This window comes from Schistosoma haematobium, chromosome 3 (assembly GCF_000699445.3).
Source record: "Schistosoma haematobium chromosome 3, whole genome shotgun sequence".
NCBI lineage: Eukaryota > Metazoa > Platyhelminthes > Trematoda > Strigeidida > Schistosomatidae > Schistosoma > Schistosoma haematobium.
In genome coordinates, this window is record NC_067198.1 from 44,664,713 (window position 1) to 44,684,319 (window position 19,607).

The 19,607-nt window shown below is 34.1% G+C and overlaps 1 protein-coding gene across 1 annotated transcript in view; it reads right to left on the reverse strand.

Moving 5' to 3' along the window:
- Positions 1-19,607, reverse strand: part of MS3_00005862 (uncharacterized protein) — a 95,015-nt gene that overhangs the window by 44,814 nt on the left and 30,594 nt on the right. The window contains exons 5-6 of the mRNA XM_035729497.2: positions 11,476-11,867; positions 9,270-9,362 (exon numbers count right to left, since the gene is read on the reverse strand). Of these exons, the coding sequence (XP_035586598.2) occupies positions 9,270-9,362; positions 11,476-11,867 (485 nt within the window). The remainder of the gene's footprint in view (positions 1-9,269; positions 9,363-11,475; positions 11,868-19,607) is intronic.

The following is a 19,607-nucleotide window of genomic DNA, read 5'->3' on the forward strand; positions in this document are numbered from 1 at the left end:
AAAGATAGAATACAGAAATCGAAAAAAAAAGGATAAAGAAACTTAGAGACTAAAGAGACTGTTCAATTGTGAGCGATTATGAGTAACGTCACTTAAGGTCTCTAACCATTCTTTTCGATGATCACGTGCATTTCAAACAGGAGGTCTTCATTTATTACCATGGCTCAGTTCAATCGTCATTGACCTCATGGAATCATGCTTCATGTTGGTTCAGCTGCCTCCAATATACTGTTACATCAAAAAATATCATCTGTTGATGAAGGTGGTGGCTGGGATAGAACAATGTGAATAAACTGAATAAAAATGCGGACATATATAAGTAGTATATAGAAGGAATTGAAAGCGAAATATTCACTAGCAGAAGATTAAAAATAAAAAGAAGAGGAAGGAAACAAAGAGTAATTAAAATAACAACAGGATTAGAAGAATGATGGCGTATGTAAGGGACGACTTAAAGAAGATAGGCAGATGATGTAATTAATGTGTGATTTTCATATTTTGCAAAGGCACTGTTTGATTTCGCATCAAAAATTAAATTGGTTATCCTCATAAATTTTTTGTTCACTACAATTAAACTATAAACCTGATCAGTATAATATGAATGATAGTTCATACTTTATGACCAATCAATGTTTATAACCGTTTTAACTTTTTGAATTCATCGGTTAAAACTTATCTGTCAGATCAAAATGGTATAACATAGATGGAATTTAACAATAAACCTTAATCCATACATTAACCAGTGACTAGATATAAATCAATGAAAGGTGAACTTCAAGCTTTCTTGTCAAATTGGTCAGTGTTTATATGAAACACTTTTCATTTCCTAGAAATGGATCAACATTCAAATAACATCTTAAAAACATCAGAATTTTCAATAATAATATACGTCAACATATCAACATATGTGTTATAGTTCAAAGATGAACTCATTCACATAGTAACTACATTCATCATATTAATTATTTATCTTATAATTCGGATCATGAACTGATATTAAATGATAATTAACGACTAGAAAACAATGTATGATATGTTCATCTTAGGATGGGATCTTTCAACAGTGTTCACCTATGATTAAATTCAAAACATTTTGACTTTATAGTTAACATATAACCTTTAGATCCAATGATTTAGATGTATAATGAACTAATTTGCAACTAATTCTAATCTCCTGATTCCTCCTTGTCTCTTTTTCTTTCTCTTCCCAAATTTATTTCACTGGATTATACTCTTTAAATAACATCTTCAAATCCTAATGTTTCCGATTATTGCTTATAATCTTACTACCTCTACCACTACGGAATTTGAATCGACAACTGCATCTCTGTGCTAATGTGATATGGCAACTCGAACTGATGTACGTACGTACGAAGTTCTACGTTGTTACTGACTGACTGAATTCATTTTACCACCTTATGAAAATAACGATTGTTTACCTATGTGTATATAGTTATAAAATTTTCTTGTTAAAAAGTACCGTACTGGCTTAGTTTGCCCTAAATAAAACAGTTCTCTGAAAAATTATTTACTGGATATAACTTGTTTATTGAATAATGGGAATTTTTAATTAATTTAAATTACATCTTAGGAAACAGAAATACATACACTGAAACATGCAACAATAGAGAGCTTAGATCGACTCATGTATTCAACTGTTAAAATTACTATAATTTCCAAAAATTCACATTAGGATAATATTCATATGCTCATTAGTGACTAGCTTCAAGATGGATTTTTTGGTTTTCTAGTGAAAATCTCTAACCAGTTGAGTCCAATCCACGTCGAGTGAGAGACAGTTATCTACCTCGGACAATGGGTGAAGGGTTGCGCAAGATCGTGGATCGATTGAAGTTAGACATTAACATCGTTGGATGCTGGCTCAATGGTCTAGAGGTCAAGTGTTTGCGCGCGAGATCTAAAATCCTAGAATGGAGTTCCGTGTACGGGATCGTGGATGTGCATTTCTAAGGAGTCTCATACTAAGACGAAACAATCGTCCATTGCTTCTAAATTATCAAATATGGTCTAGCTTAAATCGACTCATGAATCCAATTGTTAAAATAACTATAATCTCCGAAAATCTCTATTCTGCTAAAATAGAGCAGTTCAAAGGAAAGATCGTAAATAACTCGACCAAATAGTATATTGTAAAAATAAGTAATTTCATTGTTATCAACTCATCAATCAAAATCAACACTAGAAAATCTACAGGAAAAACATATCAATTTCAATTGGATTTACCCATAATGCTGAAGATTTTGTCAATTAACTCATATCAGTATAAGGGCTGTTTTGAGATTGGTTCATGATCTCAATAAAAAACTCAATAATCTACAACAACCCCTATACTAATAATTAACATATGTGCTCACTAGTGACTAGTTTCGTGAGGGAATTCTCGGAGTTCTAATTAGAAGTCGTGGCCAATGGAGCTGATTCACCGTCGGGTAGAGACAAGTATCTACATCAGTACAATGAAAAATGGTCGCGCAATTTCGTGAATTGATGTTGGACACTAACATCATTGGATACCGACTCAGCGGTCCAGTAGGTTAAGCGTTCGTGCACGAGGTTGAAGGCTCAAGATTCGAATCCCGCGATCGGGATCATGGATGTGCACTGCTGAGGAGCTCTGAAATAGGATGAAACGGCTGTTCAGTGCTTCCAGGTTTCCAACGGTGGTCTAACATCAATCAGTTCATGATCTTAATCAAAAAAATTAACTCATACTTTGATTGTTTTAACTTGGTCTACTGTTTTCTAATCTTATTGAGTTAATTGATAATAATCACTATGATAAGAATTCAATAAGAAAATATGTAAGTATTTCACTTACTAGTTTATGAACTCTGAATTAATACAACATTAACTAAAGTTATATTTTATGATCAACTTGTTGTACAGAACATAAATAACCTTGAGGTTCTAGAAACTATATTTTTTTCAAGATTATTTTTGCAAAATTCACTTAGTAACAAAGATGGATAGTGGCTTTGTAAGTTATTTAAACATAAAACAAACATTTGAATAACGTGACAACTCGTAAATTTATTTATTTCCTTTTCTTTTTATTCAGTCCATTGATATGTATTTCATTATCGTTGTTAATTATATTTTTGAAACTGTTTTAAGTTGTTAAACAAACATGGATAGTGACTATGAGTGGAATCCAGTTTGACGTGTGTTTCGTCCTATTTGAGACTCGCTAGCTGGATGTACCTGTACCTTAGGGTTGATAATCACTCTAAGACTCAAACCCATTACCGTTCGTTTCAGACGCTATCACATTTTCCACTTAGTTACTGAGTCCTGATAGCCACTTACTTGTGCAATCGGGTGACGTTTAAATTCACTTGGTGTTGTTTTACATGTATCTTTATAAGTGGATACCGTGATGGCATTTGGAACGAATGGTACTGAGTTCGAATCTCAGAGTGAATACCAACTCTGGGATGCAGTTACATCCAGCTGACGAGTTCCAAATCGGAAAAAACGGGCATCAACCTGGATTCCACTGTTAGCCAATAACTATCTTTGCTTAAAAGGCATGTGACTTAAGGCTGTATCGATGCGATCCACACAGGATGTATATATGCTAACAAGAGACTGATGAATTTCAGTCCTAAATAATAATCGGAAGATACAAGTAAAACGACACCAAGTGAATTTTTCACTTAGTAACATTTAAAATATGCTTAAACATTCAATATGTAATTTTTTTAGGATACCTATAATAATGAAAATGAAGAAAACTTCTCATTATTATAACTTACTATTAATCTTAAGATGATATTTTTAACATTACAACTGAATCATTAATAAACATATTTCTTTCATTATCATAGTCTTTACAATCATATATTCAAAGATAAAATATTTTAATAGTTGAGATCATGAGTTAATTGAAGCTAGATCACCATAGAAAACCTGGATTCATTGGATGGCTATTTCATCCTATTGTGAAACTTCTCAACAGCGTGTAGTCACGATCCTGCCTTACAAGATTCAAACCCAGCACCTATCGGTCTCGCGTGTGAACACTGAACCTATAGACCATTAAGCTAGTCAGCATCCTATAGTGTTACTGTCCCTCTTATATTTATAACAGTCTATAATTATGAAAGATATCTAAAAATATTTAAAGTTTCACATTATTGACTAATTTTAGTTAGATAATCACTGGAAAATTACTTTTATTCAATTAAAATGAATTCAATTGAATAGTATTGTTATAATTTGTGGTCTGTATACCCTGTTAATGTATAACGTGATGATACCGTCAATTAGAGAGCAGTGAATTATCGATCGGACAAATGACGCCTAAAACCCGTGCTAGTAGTCTAGAGTTCTGATTGGTCCTGCTCTCCGCCTAGCCCATTCTGTTATGTCCAGAACACAAATCTCAGCCTCTGCAATATGTATCATGCATTTCAAACATACGGGGTTTATATACCAACCAGACAAACCATATCGTACCAATAAAATAGGAAACAACATTAATACAAGATATGGCAAAATGTAGCTGTCAATGTGGGAGGTAGTAATTGATAGACAGGGCATGATTCAAAAATGGTAAGCCATATAATACTAGTTCATAGGTCAAAATAAAACTTATGATAAGAGGAACATGAATATGAATAGTTCAGTTATTTGACAATTATACGACAAAAATATACGCATAGTATTGGTTCATAAATAACTCCGCCTGTAGCTCTTATAGGGTTGCTGCCGGTCCCAAGCCCGGGTAAAGGAGGAGGGTTGGGCATGGGGTAAGCGTCCCCATCCCGTAGAAAACCAACTCGCTAAAAAAAACGCTTACCAGAAAAAATAATCCAAATCATTTTAACTCTGCCCTGGGAGTTAGAAGGTCTTTATTTAGAAGAATTATGACGCTTCATGGTGAAAGCCGAGTTCCTTCGGAAGCCACGAGGCCGATGCCCCTTCTAACAACCAGAGCAAAAATCTTTATAGGTACATGGAACGTTCGAACAATGTGGGAAACCGGGAAGACCAGTCAAATAGCAATGGAAATGAGGAGATACAACTTAGCAGTACTGGGAATCAGCGAAACCCACTGGACCCAAGCTGGACAGAAAACGCTAGCTACGGGAGAGATGCTGCTATACTCCGGTCACGAAGAGGACAATGCTCCACACACTCAGGGAGTCGCTCTTATGCTGTCCAAAGTAGCACGAAATGCACTTGTAGGATGGGAATCTCACGGATCCAGAATCATCAAAGCATCATTCAAAACGAAGAAGGAGGGGATCTTAATGAATATTATCCAATGTTATGCACCCACCAATGATAGCGACGACGAAATTAAAGACCAGTTCTACGAGCGGCTGCAGTCAATCATTGAGAAATGCCCAAGAAAGGACCTAACTATTCTGATGGGAGATCTAAATGCCAAAGTCGGAATAGACAACACTGGATATGAAGATATTATGGGACGACATGGACTGGGAGAAAGAAACGAAAATGGAGAAAGATTTGCAAATCTATGTGCATTCAACAAATTGGTCATAGGAGGCACAATATTTTCACACAAGCGTATACACAAGGCTACATGGATCTCACCGGACCACACTACAGAGAACCAAATAGATCATATTTGCATCAACAAAAAATTCCGAAGGACAATGGAAGATGTGAGAACCAGGATAGGAGCTGACGTAGCTTCAGATCACCACCTAGTTGTAGCCAATTTAAAACTGAAGCTAAAAAAGAATTGGACAAGTGGACAAACAGCACTACAAAGGTTCAATACAGCCTTCCTTCGAGATACTGACAAACTCAATGAATTCAAGATAGCTCTCAACAACAGATTCCAAGCCTTAAAAGATCTACTGAAAGAAGAAGAAACTACTATGGAGGACAACTGGAAAGGCATCAAGGAAGCATTAACTTCAACGTGTCAAGAGGTTCTGGGCCTAAAGAAACACCATCATAAGGAATGGATCTCTACAGAAACACTGGACAAGATCAAAGAAAGGAAGAACAAGAAGAAAGCAATTAACAACAGCCGAACACGAGCAGAGAAAGTTCAAGCACAAGCTGAATACATAGAAGCAAACAAGCAAGTGAAGAAGAGAATTAGAGCCGACAATAATAAGTACGTGGAAGAACTAGCAACGACGTCAGAACAAGCTGCAAGAGAAAGAAATATGAAACAGCTTTACGATACAATGAAGAAACTAGCAGGGAAATACAGTAAACCAGAGAGACCGGTCAAAGACAAAGAAGGCAGGCCAATCACTGAGATTCAACAACAGCGGAACAGATGGGTAGAACAGTTCGAGGAACTCCTGAATAGACCGGCCCCAATGAATCCACCGGACATCGAAGCAGCACACATAGATCTTCCTATAGATGTCAATCCACCAACTACGGAAGAAATTAGAAAGGCCATCAGCAAATCAGGAGCGGGAAAGCAGCAGGACCCGACAACATACCAGCTGAAGCACTGAAATCAGACATCAAAGCAACCACAAGCATGCTTTATCTTCTATTCAAAAAGATTTGGGAGGAGGAACAAGTGCCGATGGACTGGAAAGAGGGACACCTCGTCAAGATTCCAAAGAAAGGAGATCTGGGCAAATGTGAAAACTACAGAGGAATCACATTACTGTCCATACCAGGGAAAGTCTTCAACAGATTGTTGCTGAACCGGATTAAGGATGCAGTAGACGCCCAACTTCGAGATCAACAAGCTGGATTCCGTAAGGATCGGTCGTGCACAGACCAAATTGCAACACTACGGATCATCGTCGAACAATCAGTTGAGTGGAACTCGTCACTATACATCAACTTCATTGATTATGAAAAGGCATTCGACAGTGTAGATAGGAAGACATTATGGAAACTTCTTCGACACTACAAAGTTCCTGAGAAGATTGTCAACATTATCCGGAACTCATACGACGGACTACAGTGCAAGGTCGTGCATGGAGGATAGCTGACAGATGCATTCCAAGTAAGGACCTGAGTCAGACAAGGCTGTCTACTCTCTCCCTTCCTCTTTCTTCTGGTGGTCGACTGGATTATGAAAACCTCCAGATCTGAGAGAAAACACGGAATACAATGGACAGCTCAAAACCAAATAGACGACTTGGACTTCGCAGATGACCTGGCCCTCCTATCGCACACACATGGACAAATGCAGATAAAGACAGCCAGTGTAGCAGCAGTCTCTGCATCAGTAGGCCTCAGCATACACAAAGGGAAAACTAAGGTCCTCAAATTCAAAACGAAGAACAGCAATCCAATCACTCTTGATGGCGAAACTCTCGAAGATGTAGAATCCTTCACATACCTGGGAAGCATAATCGATGAACAAGGAGGTTCAGATGAAGACGTAAAGGTGAGGATTGACAAAACAACGGTCGCATTCCTACAATTGAAGAACATATGGAACTCAAAACAACTTTCAACCAATATCAAAGTGAGCATCTTCAATACGAACGTCAAGGCAGTTCTACTGTATGGAGCTGAAACTTCAAGAACTACTACAACCATCATCAAGAAAGTACAAGTATTTATAAATAGCTGTCTACGCAAGATACTCAACATCCATTGGCCGGATACCATCAGCAACAGCTTTTTGTGGGAGAGAACAAACCAGCTTTCAGCTGAAGAAGAAATTAGGAAAAGAAGATGGAAATGGATAGGACATACATTGCGCAAATCGTCAAGCTGCATCACGAGACAAGCCCTAACTTGGAATCCTGAAGGGAAGCGAAAAAGATGAAGGCCAAAGAACACATTGCGTCGGATAATAGAAGCAGATATGAAAAGGATGAATTACAACTGGACGGAGCTAGAAAGGATTGCCCAGGACAGGGTTGGATGGAGAATGCTGGTGGTTGGCCTATGCTCCTTCACGAGGAGTAACAGGCGTAAGTAAGTATTGGTTCATAAATGGATCCCGAAAGTTACCAATCATTGTGCTTATCGGGATATAACAAGTATAAAATGACATATACATATCTACATAAATTATAAGTTTATTTGGGTTTTTCAACTGAACTTATTCTTATATAACGTAACCAGCTAAGTAAACAGATAATATTGGGAGTTTAAAAATATAACTATTCATTTATGCATATAATGTAATGGTTATATAATTAAGATTATCCATTTTAAGAGTTTAAATTTTCCGGTTATTATTATATATTTTTTTATAAGATTTAACTAGTTTCTGTTAAAATATAGGCCCCTTGAAGCATATCTCTTTGATTCTGAACCCGGGAAGATACAAGTAAATAACACCAAGTGAAACATAGATGAACACTTTTCAAGAACCCTATACTAACTTTATTTTTTTATTTATTTATTTGAACACATAAATATTGGTACAAATGGATACCGAATACATATGCACCACACAAAACACTTCATTTGTTTATGGACTATGATACTGACCGAGTGCCCATATCAAACCAGGTGGTTCTCTTAAGGGGTCACACTCGAAACCTTCGACCTACAGGTCTGATATACAAAGTAGTGGAGCAACGTATGAGATGCACTCGCATGATAGCTGATGACCAACGATTGCTTCATACACCATTTGTTCCTTCAGGATCTCGGAGTCCTTGTGCACCATTGGTTTGGAATGAGGGTTTTCCAACTTCCCTAGGTGAACGCTCCGTACCCACCAACCCAGATGAATCACCGGACATTATCTTTTCGTCCTTTCAATTTCATAAACAACATTGGTGGTGCGAGAAAGCAATGAGTATGACTTCGCTGACAGAGGCTATATACTTGTGACCATGTGAGAACATTTGAAGAGAGAGCGATAGCAGACTCTCGTCACTCTTGGGCGTAGCAGGGCATTTGGGGCATGAATTCATTTCTTGGACAGCTGGTTACAAAAGTATCTGTCTCATTCATTTTACTTCATATCAGATAAGAATAATATAATAAAAATAATTTCATTAAACATGAAAAAATATTTTTTAATAAATGAACTGATCATTGATATGTGATAATTCGTTTACATTTCTATAATCGATTCTAATTGAACTTGTGAACTATTTCATTAAATAATGAAGACAATTATACACATTAGTTGACATTTTTCTTTCTTTTTTAATAATTCAATAGTTAATCTATTCAGTTCAAATAAGGATTATGTGTAATGTACATAGTTAAATAGACATTAATTCATTGTTATAATAAATATGTATTGAAGAAAGATAATTGAGAACCTTTAATTATACATATATATATATATATATATATGGGTATATATTGTAACTTACCGTGCCATTATACGTATCCTAAAGTATTGAAAAAATTGAGGTGCTTCAGTTGAATTAATTTGATTTGTCCATGGAGATTTATGAAAATTTGAACTGTATCATTCGATAAATAAATCAAGAAAGAATAATAATAAATAAGAATGTTTTTTTTGAAAAAAGAGAAAATATAAAAATCCGAATGATGAATAAGATCTAAAGTTTTGTCGGATACTGTGACAGAGGTATATACACTAAGTAAAATGCTTCTAAATATCGTAAACCCTGATGATGTTGTCCAGAGTAACTGTAAGATTCTGTAATTAAACTATCTCATATAAATAACATAACATTAGTCATAATATAATTTCAGTAATTACATAAAGATGATTACTTTGTTTCAGAAGGGGTCTTGTGAAGATTGTAATAATTTCAATAGTTAAGATCATGAGTCAATTGAAGCTAGACGACCGCGGAAAACTTGGAAGCACTGGACAGCCGTTTCGTCCTATTGTGGGACTTTTCAGCAGTGAGTATCTAAGACCCTGTCTCACGGGATTATTGTTTACATTACTAGTCTCATAGGAATAACAACTTGATAAATAGGAATTAAATGAGCCATTATAGTATATCTACATCATTTGATAAGATACAGTTCGTAGAATGACAATTGTTAATCTGAAATAAAATTCATTACGAGTTGCCTTTCGGTATATCAGGTAATGACCGATGAACTAAAGAATACATATCATTAAAGTAATTAAAATGAACAAAGTAAAGTATTACATTCAAAGATTTTTATGTATATTCAACAAAAGATTTATCCATTCAAATGTTCTGAAAGTTTTATTCAAGCAATATTTTTACAAAGTATTCTTCGATTGTTAAATAGAATTGAATGGTGCTTTAGTAATATGAACTGATCTATATTTGTATTTTGTTCATTAGATCATTATTAATACCTATGAACTCATGAACCTCCTCTGTTATATGATTAATTAAACACTTTAACATCTAATTGTTGTTCGAAACGTTATCTATTTCATATTGTGGTTTAAATTCTTATTCGTTAATTAATATAACAAATTCGTTTATTATAACAGCTCTTCACAACGATTTTGTATTACTTCTTCATGTTATATGAAGGTTTCATCAACAACATTAATGTCATAGAATAATGTTTGAAGTCTATTAACAAATTATTCCAACAGAAATATGTGAATGTATTACATTAAGACACTGAAAGCAGTCGGTTTAATATCATAAACTAGAATGAAACAACTGTTATAAACATCGTATATCTCAATAATTGTCCACCTTATTATCAGTCTATGGTAAGAACTATAATCAAATTGATGTAATTAATTTAAACGGTATATCTTTAACAAAAACGTTCACGTTGAATATATATTATAAAAAATCGATAACTTACTTGACGATAGAATAACAATGTAGTCAGAATAATGTGAATCCATTTGATGTTTTGGTTTCTTCTTAGCTGCTTACAATAGTATATACATATAATACTACTTATCATTGTCATTCTAGTTTTTTTTCAATCCATAATGTCCTACTATATAAATTCATATTTTGCTTTGAGACAGATACTTTTGTAAGTAGCTGACCTGGTACGGCCGAGAGTGAGGAGAGTCCGCTCTCTCTCTCTCTCCAAATATTCTCACGTAGCCACACGTATATAGCCTCTGTCAGGGAAGTCCTACTCATTGCATTCTCGCACCACCAATGTTGTTTACGAAATTGGGAAGACGAAAAGATAATGTCCGGTGATTCGTCTGGGTCGGTGTATACGGAGAGTTCATCTAGGGAAGTTAGAAAACCCTCACTCCTAACCAACGGTGCACATGGATTCAAGGATCCTGAAGGAACAAATGGTGTATGAAGCAATCGTTGGTCATCAGCTATCATGCGAGTGCATCTCTTACGTTGCTCCACTATCTTGTGTATCAGGGCTGTACGTCGAAGGTTCTGAGTGTGACCCCTTGAGAGAACCATATGCCTTAAGTTGAGCACCGGGGCAGTATCATAGCCCATACACAAATTCAGTGAGTTGTGCGGTGCATATGTATTCACTGCCCCTTTGTACCAATATTTATGTGTTCAAATAAATATAATAAATGGATTCAAATTATTCTGTCTAAATTATTGTTCTAGATTTATTTAAGTTCACCAAGAGGACTAACTGTAAACAAAAAATTAATGTTAAACTTACTGTGCTGCAACAATTTCTGTAGCAAGACGTTTTATTGTAATATGATTTGATGAATCTTGATTCATAGAATCATAACTATTAGTTGAACTTGATTCAACAATTAATTTAAGTGAAGGTGATTTTGGATACCAAACTAATAGTGTTGCACTAGCACTACGACCATCCATTTTTGCTACTAATGGTAATCCTGGAGAACCATCTAATTCTGCACCAGAGAATCCAAGTTTTGAACAAATATCTTGTGCAAAATGTATTACAGCATCATCACCAGTATGACATGTTGCTTTATTAGTGATATCAATTAATTTTAAATCATGTGTTAATCCATATACCCATACAGGATAAATAGTTGGTTGTCCAGTTAAAACTGCAAGATTTACCAATGCCGATGTCTGGTTAATATAATTTGTTTTTTTTCAAAAAATAAAACACAATACAGATGCATAATGAAAGATAAGCTTACTATAAAATAATATGAAATATTCAAGAAAGATTTCATACACATAGTTCCCTATATTATCTTAAAGAGAGCATGAACAAAGATTGGTGCAGAATAACATGAATTCACTTTATTTCGTATTGCCTACACCCTTAAAGAGGAATAAATGGAGGTGAACAGGTGTTCAAAGAATAATGGAAAACCATAAAAATTTAGTGAAAAATATGGAAAACGTGGACATACAAAATCCAAAGATACTACAGTAAACAAAAAATCTGTTTTTATTCAACTTCAATTCAAAGGTAATGATGTGAAAGGGTCAATCAACATGACTTGTGATGCTGGTAGAAGTAGGATGTCAGAATGCCGGCAAAACTATGACTATGGTTTCAGGAAGTGGAAGTGAAATTGTCAACCATCTTCTTCTTCAGGAGATCCTTGAGTACATTCGTGATCCTTTTGTCAATTGAATCAGTTAATTCCTTGTTACTTTTGTCTAACCTGAATCTCATATGGTCACTTAAAATCGATTTCATATTAGGGACATAATCTGTTGTGTTTATTAGAATGACACCTGAACCATTATCTGACCATAATATCATTACATCATCATTTCACTTAAGATTTCATAAGTACGTAATTTCTTAACCTAACAAAATAAAATGAATTCATGTTATTCTGAACTAATCTTAGTTTTTGCTCTCTTTAAGATAATAAAAGAGAAATATATGTATGAACTACTGTTTACTTATTATTTGTAAAAATCTTCTAAAAAGGATTTTGTTAACAATGAATACCAAAGGCTTGAGACTTAGCTTATTTACACTTTTACAAACTTTGAATTGTAAACTACAGTGGCTAAACTATAATTGGGTAACCATCTATGATGATCTTGTATTTGACCCTAAAAGCCTCTGTGATATGATTTAACTAACTGAATGAATATAAACAAATATTTATTATACTGCCGATGTCAATAAACTACTGTATTGTTTTTCAATGTCATAGTCATAGACAATACCAAAGATATTCCATCAGTCCTGAAAGTAATAACGAAACTGAATGATCAAATTTGAAAAATTTTATTGAATAGGAAAATTAGACTCAAGATTAAATAAACATTTTCCATTTTCTTCTAATGATTTCAAACATTCCGATAATCATTTTTTTAGGCATTGATGGGTAGTGGCTAGCAGTGGATTCCAGTACGCGCGTTTCGTCCTACTCGGGACTCGTCAGCTGGATGTACCTGCATCTCAGAGTCGATGTTCACTCTGGGAAAATACAAGCCAAATAATACCAAGTGAATTCTGATAATCAGTTTTTGGTGTGGTTGACATTTTTCAATAATTTCAATATATATTCACATTATCATCATCATCATCATCATAAATCACAAAGACATTTCGTAACATTTAGTCAAAATGACTACAATTTCAATCAAATGGTCAAGATCAAAAATAGAACAGATAGCTGTTCAATGTAGACAGAATTGGAATATGATATTTGAAAGAAAAAAAACTTTTTTAGTGACATTATGACATACTATGTTTGTTACCGATTACAGTGAAAACGGAGGAGGATTTTGGAGCATTATTTCAAATAAGACAATATAAATTTGATACATAAAAGTCAGTTGTTTAGGTTTATATTCAACACTTATTTTCCAAGTTTTTTTTCCATTGAAAAATCTTATTTCTACATATTTCTATGAATGAACTGGGATAAGTATGTAGAGAAATAAGGTAACTCAAATAGAATATTTCGAGTGTTAGCCTAGATAGATAAGCAGTAATTTTGCTGTTATTCAGTCATAGACAATGATGTAAAAATATTTGTCTTAGATAGCCTATGTTTTATCTCACAATCTCATTAATTGATTTGCGACCATTACATAAGACCCTATACTCCAATTTCAGCAGTACTAACTCGGTTATTTATTGATGCACGAGAAAAACTTTGAAGATACCAGTGATTAAAAACGTGCAACTTGGTTATCAATATAAACATATATCAAAATAGATAATATTGGTGAAATAGACTAAGATTTGATCATAGCATTCATTGTTTAATATAAAGATGAAATTTATTCATGTCAATATGGAAGACAAAAAGGGATAGCTAACTTGATATTAAGATTTTCATCTGTATAAGAGGTGTCTTTTAAAGAAGAAATTCCATAACAGCGTATTAGACGTTAAAAAAATGAACGAACTTCACAATTGATTGATCACTAGGTGGTGATCAATGTCTTGCCTGTCAGGTCCTTATTTAGTGCAGATTGAATGCTATCGACCATGTTGCAATGTGGCCACCAGTCTAAGTGGCTCAACACTGCGTGCACTATGTATTGAGATTAGATGGTGGTTGAAGGTAGCCGACAGGAAACCCTGGACCCGGGTTTCGTGCTACTTGGCACTCGTCAGCAAGGTGTACTTGTAATTTTGAGAGAACTGGTGCTCCCTGACAGATTCGATTCCGTGTCACATAGCTTTGCAGTCAGAGACGTTACCACTGAGCTGTTTTACATAAACTTTCTTGTAAATTACAATAAAGACCGAAAACTGTTTCATTTTCATTCATAACGTCTTTACTTACATCTCGTTTAAAATTCATGTTGGTATTTTCGACATGTTTTACTAATACAGTTCGACAATTTTGGCCAGCACACAATGGTGCCAGGCTTGATATTGATAATGACTGACTAGTTTGTTGAAATATACTTTAAATAAATGCAGGTCAAGATAACCAGTGTAGCAACAGCCTCTGCATCATTAGGCCTAAACACATATAAGGGAAAAGCAAGATCTTCAAATACAATACGGAGAACACCAACCCAATTACACTTGATGGATAAACTACGGAAGTGGTGAAAACTTTCAAGTACCTGGTCAACATCGTCGATGAATGTGGAGGATCCGATGCAGACGTAAAAACAAAAAATTGGCAAAACAAGGACAGCCTTCCTATAGTTGAAGATCGTATGGAACTCAAAACAACTGTCGACCAATATCAAAATCGCATTCTTCAATATGAACGTAAAGACATTTCTACTGTACGGGGCATAAGTATTTCTAAACAGTTGTCTACACAAGATACTCAATATCTGTTGTTCGGATACCATCAGTAATATAATGTGAGAGAGAACAAACCAGCTTCAAATTGAAGAAGAAGTTAGGAAAAGACGATGGAGGTGGATAGCACATAAATTACGAAACTGATCAAACTACCATCATGAAGCAAGTGCTAACTTGAGATCTTAAAGGAAAACGGAAAAGGAGAAGGTCTAAGAACACACTGCGCCGGGAATGGTAAGCAGCTATGAAAAGGATAAATAGCGACTGGAAACAATTACAAAAGATTACCAAAAACATAGTTTAGTGTAAAATATTGGTGAGCAGCTTATGCTCTTCCACAATGAGTAACAGGCGTAAGTAAATGAGTAAATATCATTAAGATAAAGTCTATCATTATACTAATATGAATAAATTTAAATCTAGACAGGTATAATATTACACTGTATCATAAAGTGTTATCAGTTGGAGAATAATTTTAAACCATAAAGAAATCTCGGATAAACTATGGGAAACTATTAGAAAACTTTCTAGTATTGTGTAACAACAACAACAACAACAACAAACTAACAAGGGGCTAATCACATGACTTTTGTTTAATGTAAAAATTACAATATCATTCATTTGATTCTATAACAATTCAATAGTTTACTTTATTGTATACAATTATTTGTCATAGTTTTATGAATCTCATAGTGTTTAATCAAAATAAATATTTAAAAAAATGAATTCTATGAAGTGGATAATTTGCATGCTTAATAAAATCTACCCTAATTTCATTTAGTTCTTTTGATGAACACTTGAAAATGATTTACTCATTAAGTATCCAAATGATTGTACATACTCACTCATTCACTCTCTCTATCTCTCTATTTCTCTCTCTCAGGTATGCACAAGCACATACAATCAGTTAGAATTATCTATCAACTTATTATTATTTAAAATAATTACAAACTAATTTTCAGTTCATATATGCTCATTATTGATTGGTTTCAAGAGGTATATCTTGAAGTTCTAGTGAGAAGCAGTGACTACTGGAGTTCAACCGTGTCAGTTGTGAGATAGTAACTCACTGAAGAAAATAGTGGATGCATCGCTCAATTTCGTGGATTGATTGAAGTTAAATATTAATAACATTGAATGCAGGCCAACTCAATGGTTTAGTGGCCAAGCGCTTGCGCGCGAGATTAATAGGTCCTGGTTTCGAATCTCGTGAAGTAGGATCATGGATGTGCACTGCTGAGGAGTCTCACAATATAACGAAACGGTCGTCCAATTCTTCCAAGTTTTCCATGGTGATCTAGCTTCCATTGACTCATGATCTCAACCACTGAAATTATAAAATTGTGTTTTAATAATAGTGGGAATTTTTCAGTCATTTTCAGTTACTAATGAGTTCAGTAGTTCAATATGACTTAGTTACACCTCTATTAAGTGTTATTACATTAGTAAACCATATTACAATAATGATGTAATTGTGTTCCTTAATTAAAATGAATTAAATATGACCTAATCATCAAATAATTATCAATGTTTTCAGTATCATTATGCATTACATTATACATATTTATGTGATCAAATGAAAAATAGACAATAATATGGTTCTAAATGATGCAAAACATCTAACTACACAGACAGATCCATTCATAGATAGACAGATAGATAGATAGATAGACAGAGAGATAGATCGGCATAGGATTAACAAAGTGAGATTATACTGGCTACTATGCAAATAGCATATGAACAATGAATACTATTGTGGAACGTTTCTTTTTTCCTCTAAGAATGGCAGTATTAAGACCACATAAGACTACTGTGAATTGTCAAGATACAAGAAACAATAAAATAAATGTGGAAATATAAGGGGATATACATAAGGGGATTACATAAAACGGTTTGACAACCAGATAAATTTATGATATATATATATATATATATATATATATATACCATAAATAAATGGGACAATTTAATACAATTCATTATTATGGGTAGATTTAAATTAGACGTCAGGGAGAAATTTCCCCATGAAATTAATTCCTAATGTTTAGATATAAAACATTTCATAAGAATTTATGATATCATCTATTCTATTAAACTGTATCCAAAAATTTGTGTTGCCTTGAAATAAAATTATTCATTATTGGTTTTTGAACATTATATGATAATAGTGGATTATTATATCACGATAAGAATATTGGATAGTAACTATTGGGATCTATTGATGAACCATTATGATACAGATATTTTTATTGTATAATTGTTAAGTAGCTAAACTATGTATATTCATTTACTTGGTATTAGTTTACTTGAATTTTCCAATTGATGTTTAGAACTGCAATTGATCAGTCTCTTATTGGCATATGTGCAAGTGGCTATCATGACTCAGTAGCTAGGTGGATAATGTGATGGCGTTTGAATCGAACGGTACGTGGTTCGAGTCCCAGAATGAACATCAAGTCTGAGATGGAGGTACATCCAGCTAACGAAATGCGCATAAAACTGGATTTCACTGCTAGCCACTATACATCTTTGTTAGGCATATTCATGTTTCTCTTATTATAAGCTTTATCTTGATCATAATTAAATGAGTTATGCTCAGTCTATTAATTACAGTCTCTCACATTCGCAGCCACTTTGGTTAGATCTTGTACAAATGTTATTTCCTATTTTATAGTGTGGCTTGGTTTGTATATAAACCCAGGGTGTTTAAAATACATGATTCATATCACAATGGCTGACATTGGTGTTCTGGAATCAATAGGCAGATCTAAGAAGTAAGAAGTATCGATAAAGACTCTAAACAGCTCGTACGGGTTTATGGGTCATTGGTTCGGTTGATAATTCACTGTTCTCTAATTGACGGTATCATTACGTTATATATTGGTAGTGGCACAAGACCACGGGTTATAAAATGAATTTTTTAAAGAGGTTTTGTTTATCTGAAAGATGTTTCAAATATTCTTTCTGGTGTAAAATAAGACATTTATGGAGATGAAATTGTTACTAGTTAATTTTCTTGAAAAAAATTTTTTCATTTAAAAATTATCAAATTATTTAGTCAAAATAGAACAAAACTTATGAAAATGTAATAAATTGAATTTAATGTAAACTAATGAAAGACTGATAGGTCTTGGATTCGAATCTCGCGAAATGGGACTGAGGATGCGTACTGTTGAGGAGATACATACTAGGATGAAACGTCCATCCAGTGTTTCCAGGTTTTCTTTGGTGGTCTAGCCTCAATTGACTCATGAATAAATTATTTTATTATTGATAAACAATTATTATTCATTTTCTTTTCACAATATAAACCATCATACAAATGTTAAATTGGATGTTTTAATGAAATTATATTTTCGAATTGAGAATTGAAAGCAAATGACTACTGTAATGATCAAAATAAAAGATGATTATAAACATTTATTTACTAGTAATGTTTTGTATTGAAAAAATGTTTATATGACCTGATTCGGTAATACATGGTGAACCTGAGTACATTACGAAACATATAAGGAGAAGTGTATGATTAGTATATGAGGATAATTCTGTGTATCCCTGAACATTAGATCGCCCCTAAATGCTCTGCTACTATCGAGGTTGAGGATAATCTGCACTCCCTCTGCACTCGAAATGCTCTCACATGGACAGGCGTATACAGTCACTGTTAAGGGACTCCTACTCACTGCCTTCTCTCAACAGGGGTGTTGTTTACGAACTTGAGAGTACGGAAAGCGAATATCCGGAGCATTAAACGGGTTGGTGGATATGGAGGATCCACCTAGGGAAGTTGGAAAACCCTCATTCCGAACCATTAGTGCACATGGGTTCCAGGATCCTGAGAAAACAAATGATGTATGAACCAATTATTGGTCACCGGTTATCATGGGACTGCATCTCCTGACGTTGTCCCGTTTCCTTGTGTATCAGATGTGTAGATCGAAGGTTCCGGGTGTGACACTCTAAGAAAACCACCTGCCTTCGATTTGGGCATCCGGGTAGTATCCCAGTCCTCACACAAACTGAATGATTTATGTGGCGTATATATATTTGTTGCCTCCTTCTATCAATATCTGTGTTTAAATAAACAAATAACCCTTGATCATTAATAACTAGTACAGTTCTTTTAGATAACTAATCTGAAATCCAGTTATTTAGTCAGGTTATTTAAATCAACAAGGTCATAAAGAAATAGATGAGTACACTTTATAAGATAATATATCATTTTAAATGATATTGTTGATTGGATTGAAACATTAAAAAGAAATAATTACTAATAAATTTATCAGTAATTCATGTAAGTCAGTGGAAGTATTGAGTAAGTATTGCTCTTTTTCGAAAATGAATTACTCACTTTTACAGACATCTTGTTCTAATAAATACTGTTACCATTAAATAACAATGTAAGCTATAATTATCTTATTGGTAAAAAGAAATATCTATGTATAATGCATAGGATTTGTGAAATCAGTGAACATATACCGGTTATGATAATTGGGTGAATATTAGGAATGATTTTATATAGCGAGTAGATGGTTGAGTGTCTGTTTGCTATTTTCTTACTTCGGACTGGAATATTGGGCTATAGAAGAAGGGGGAACACTCTGTGATAATAGGCT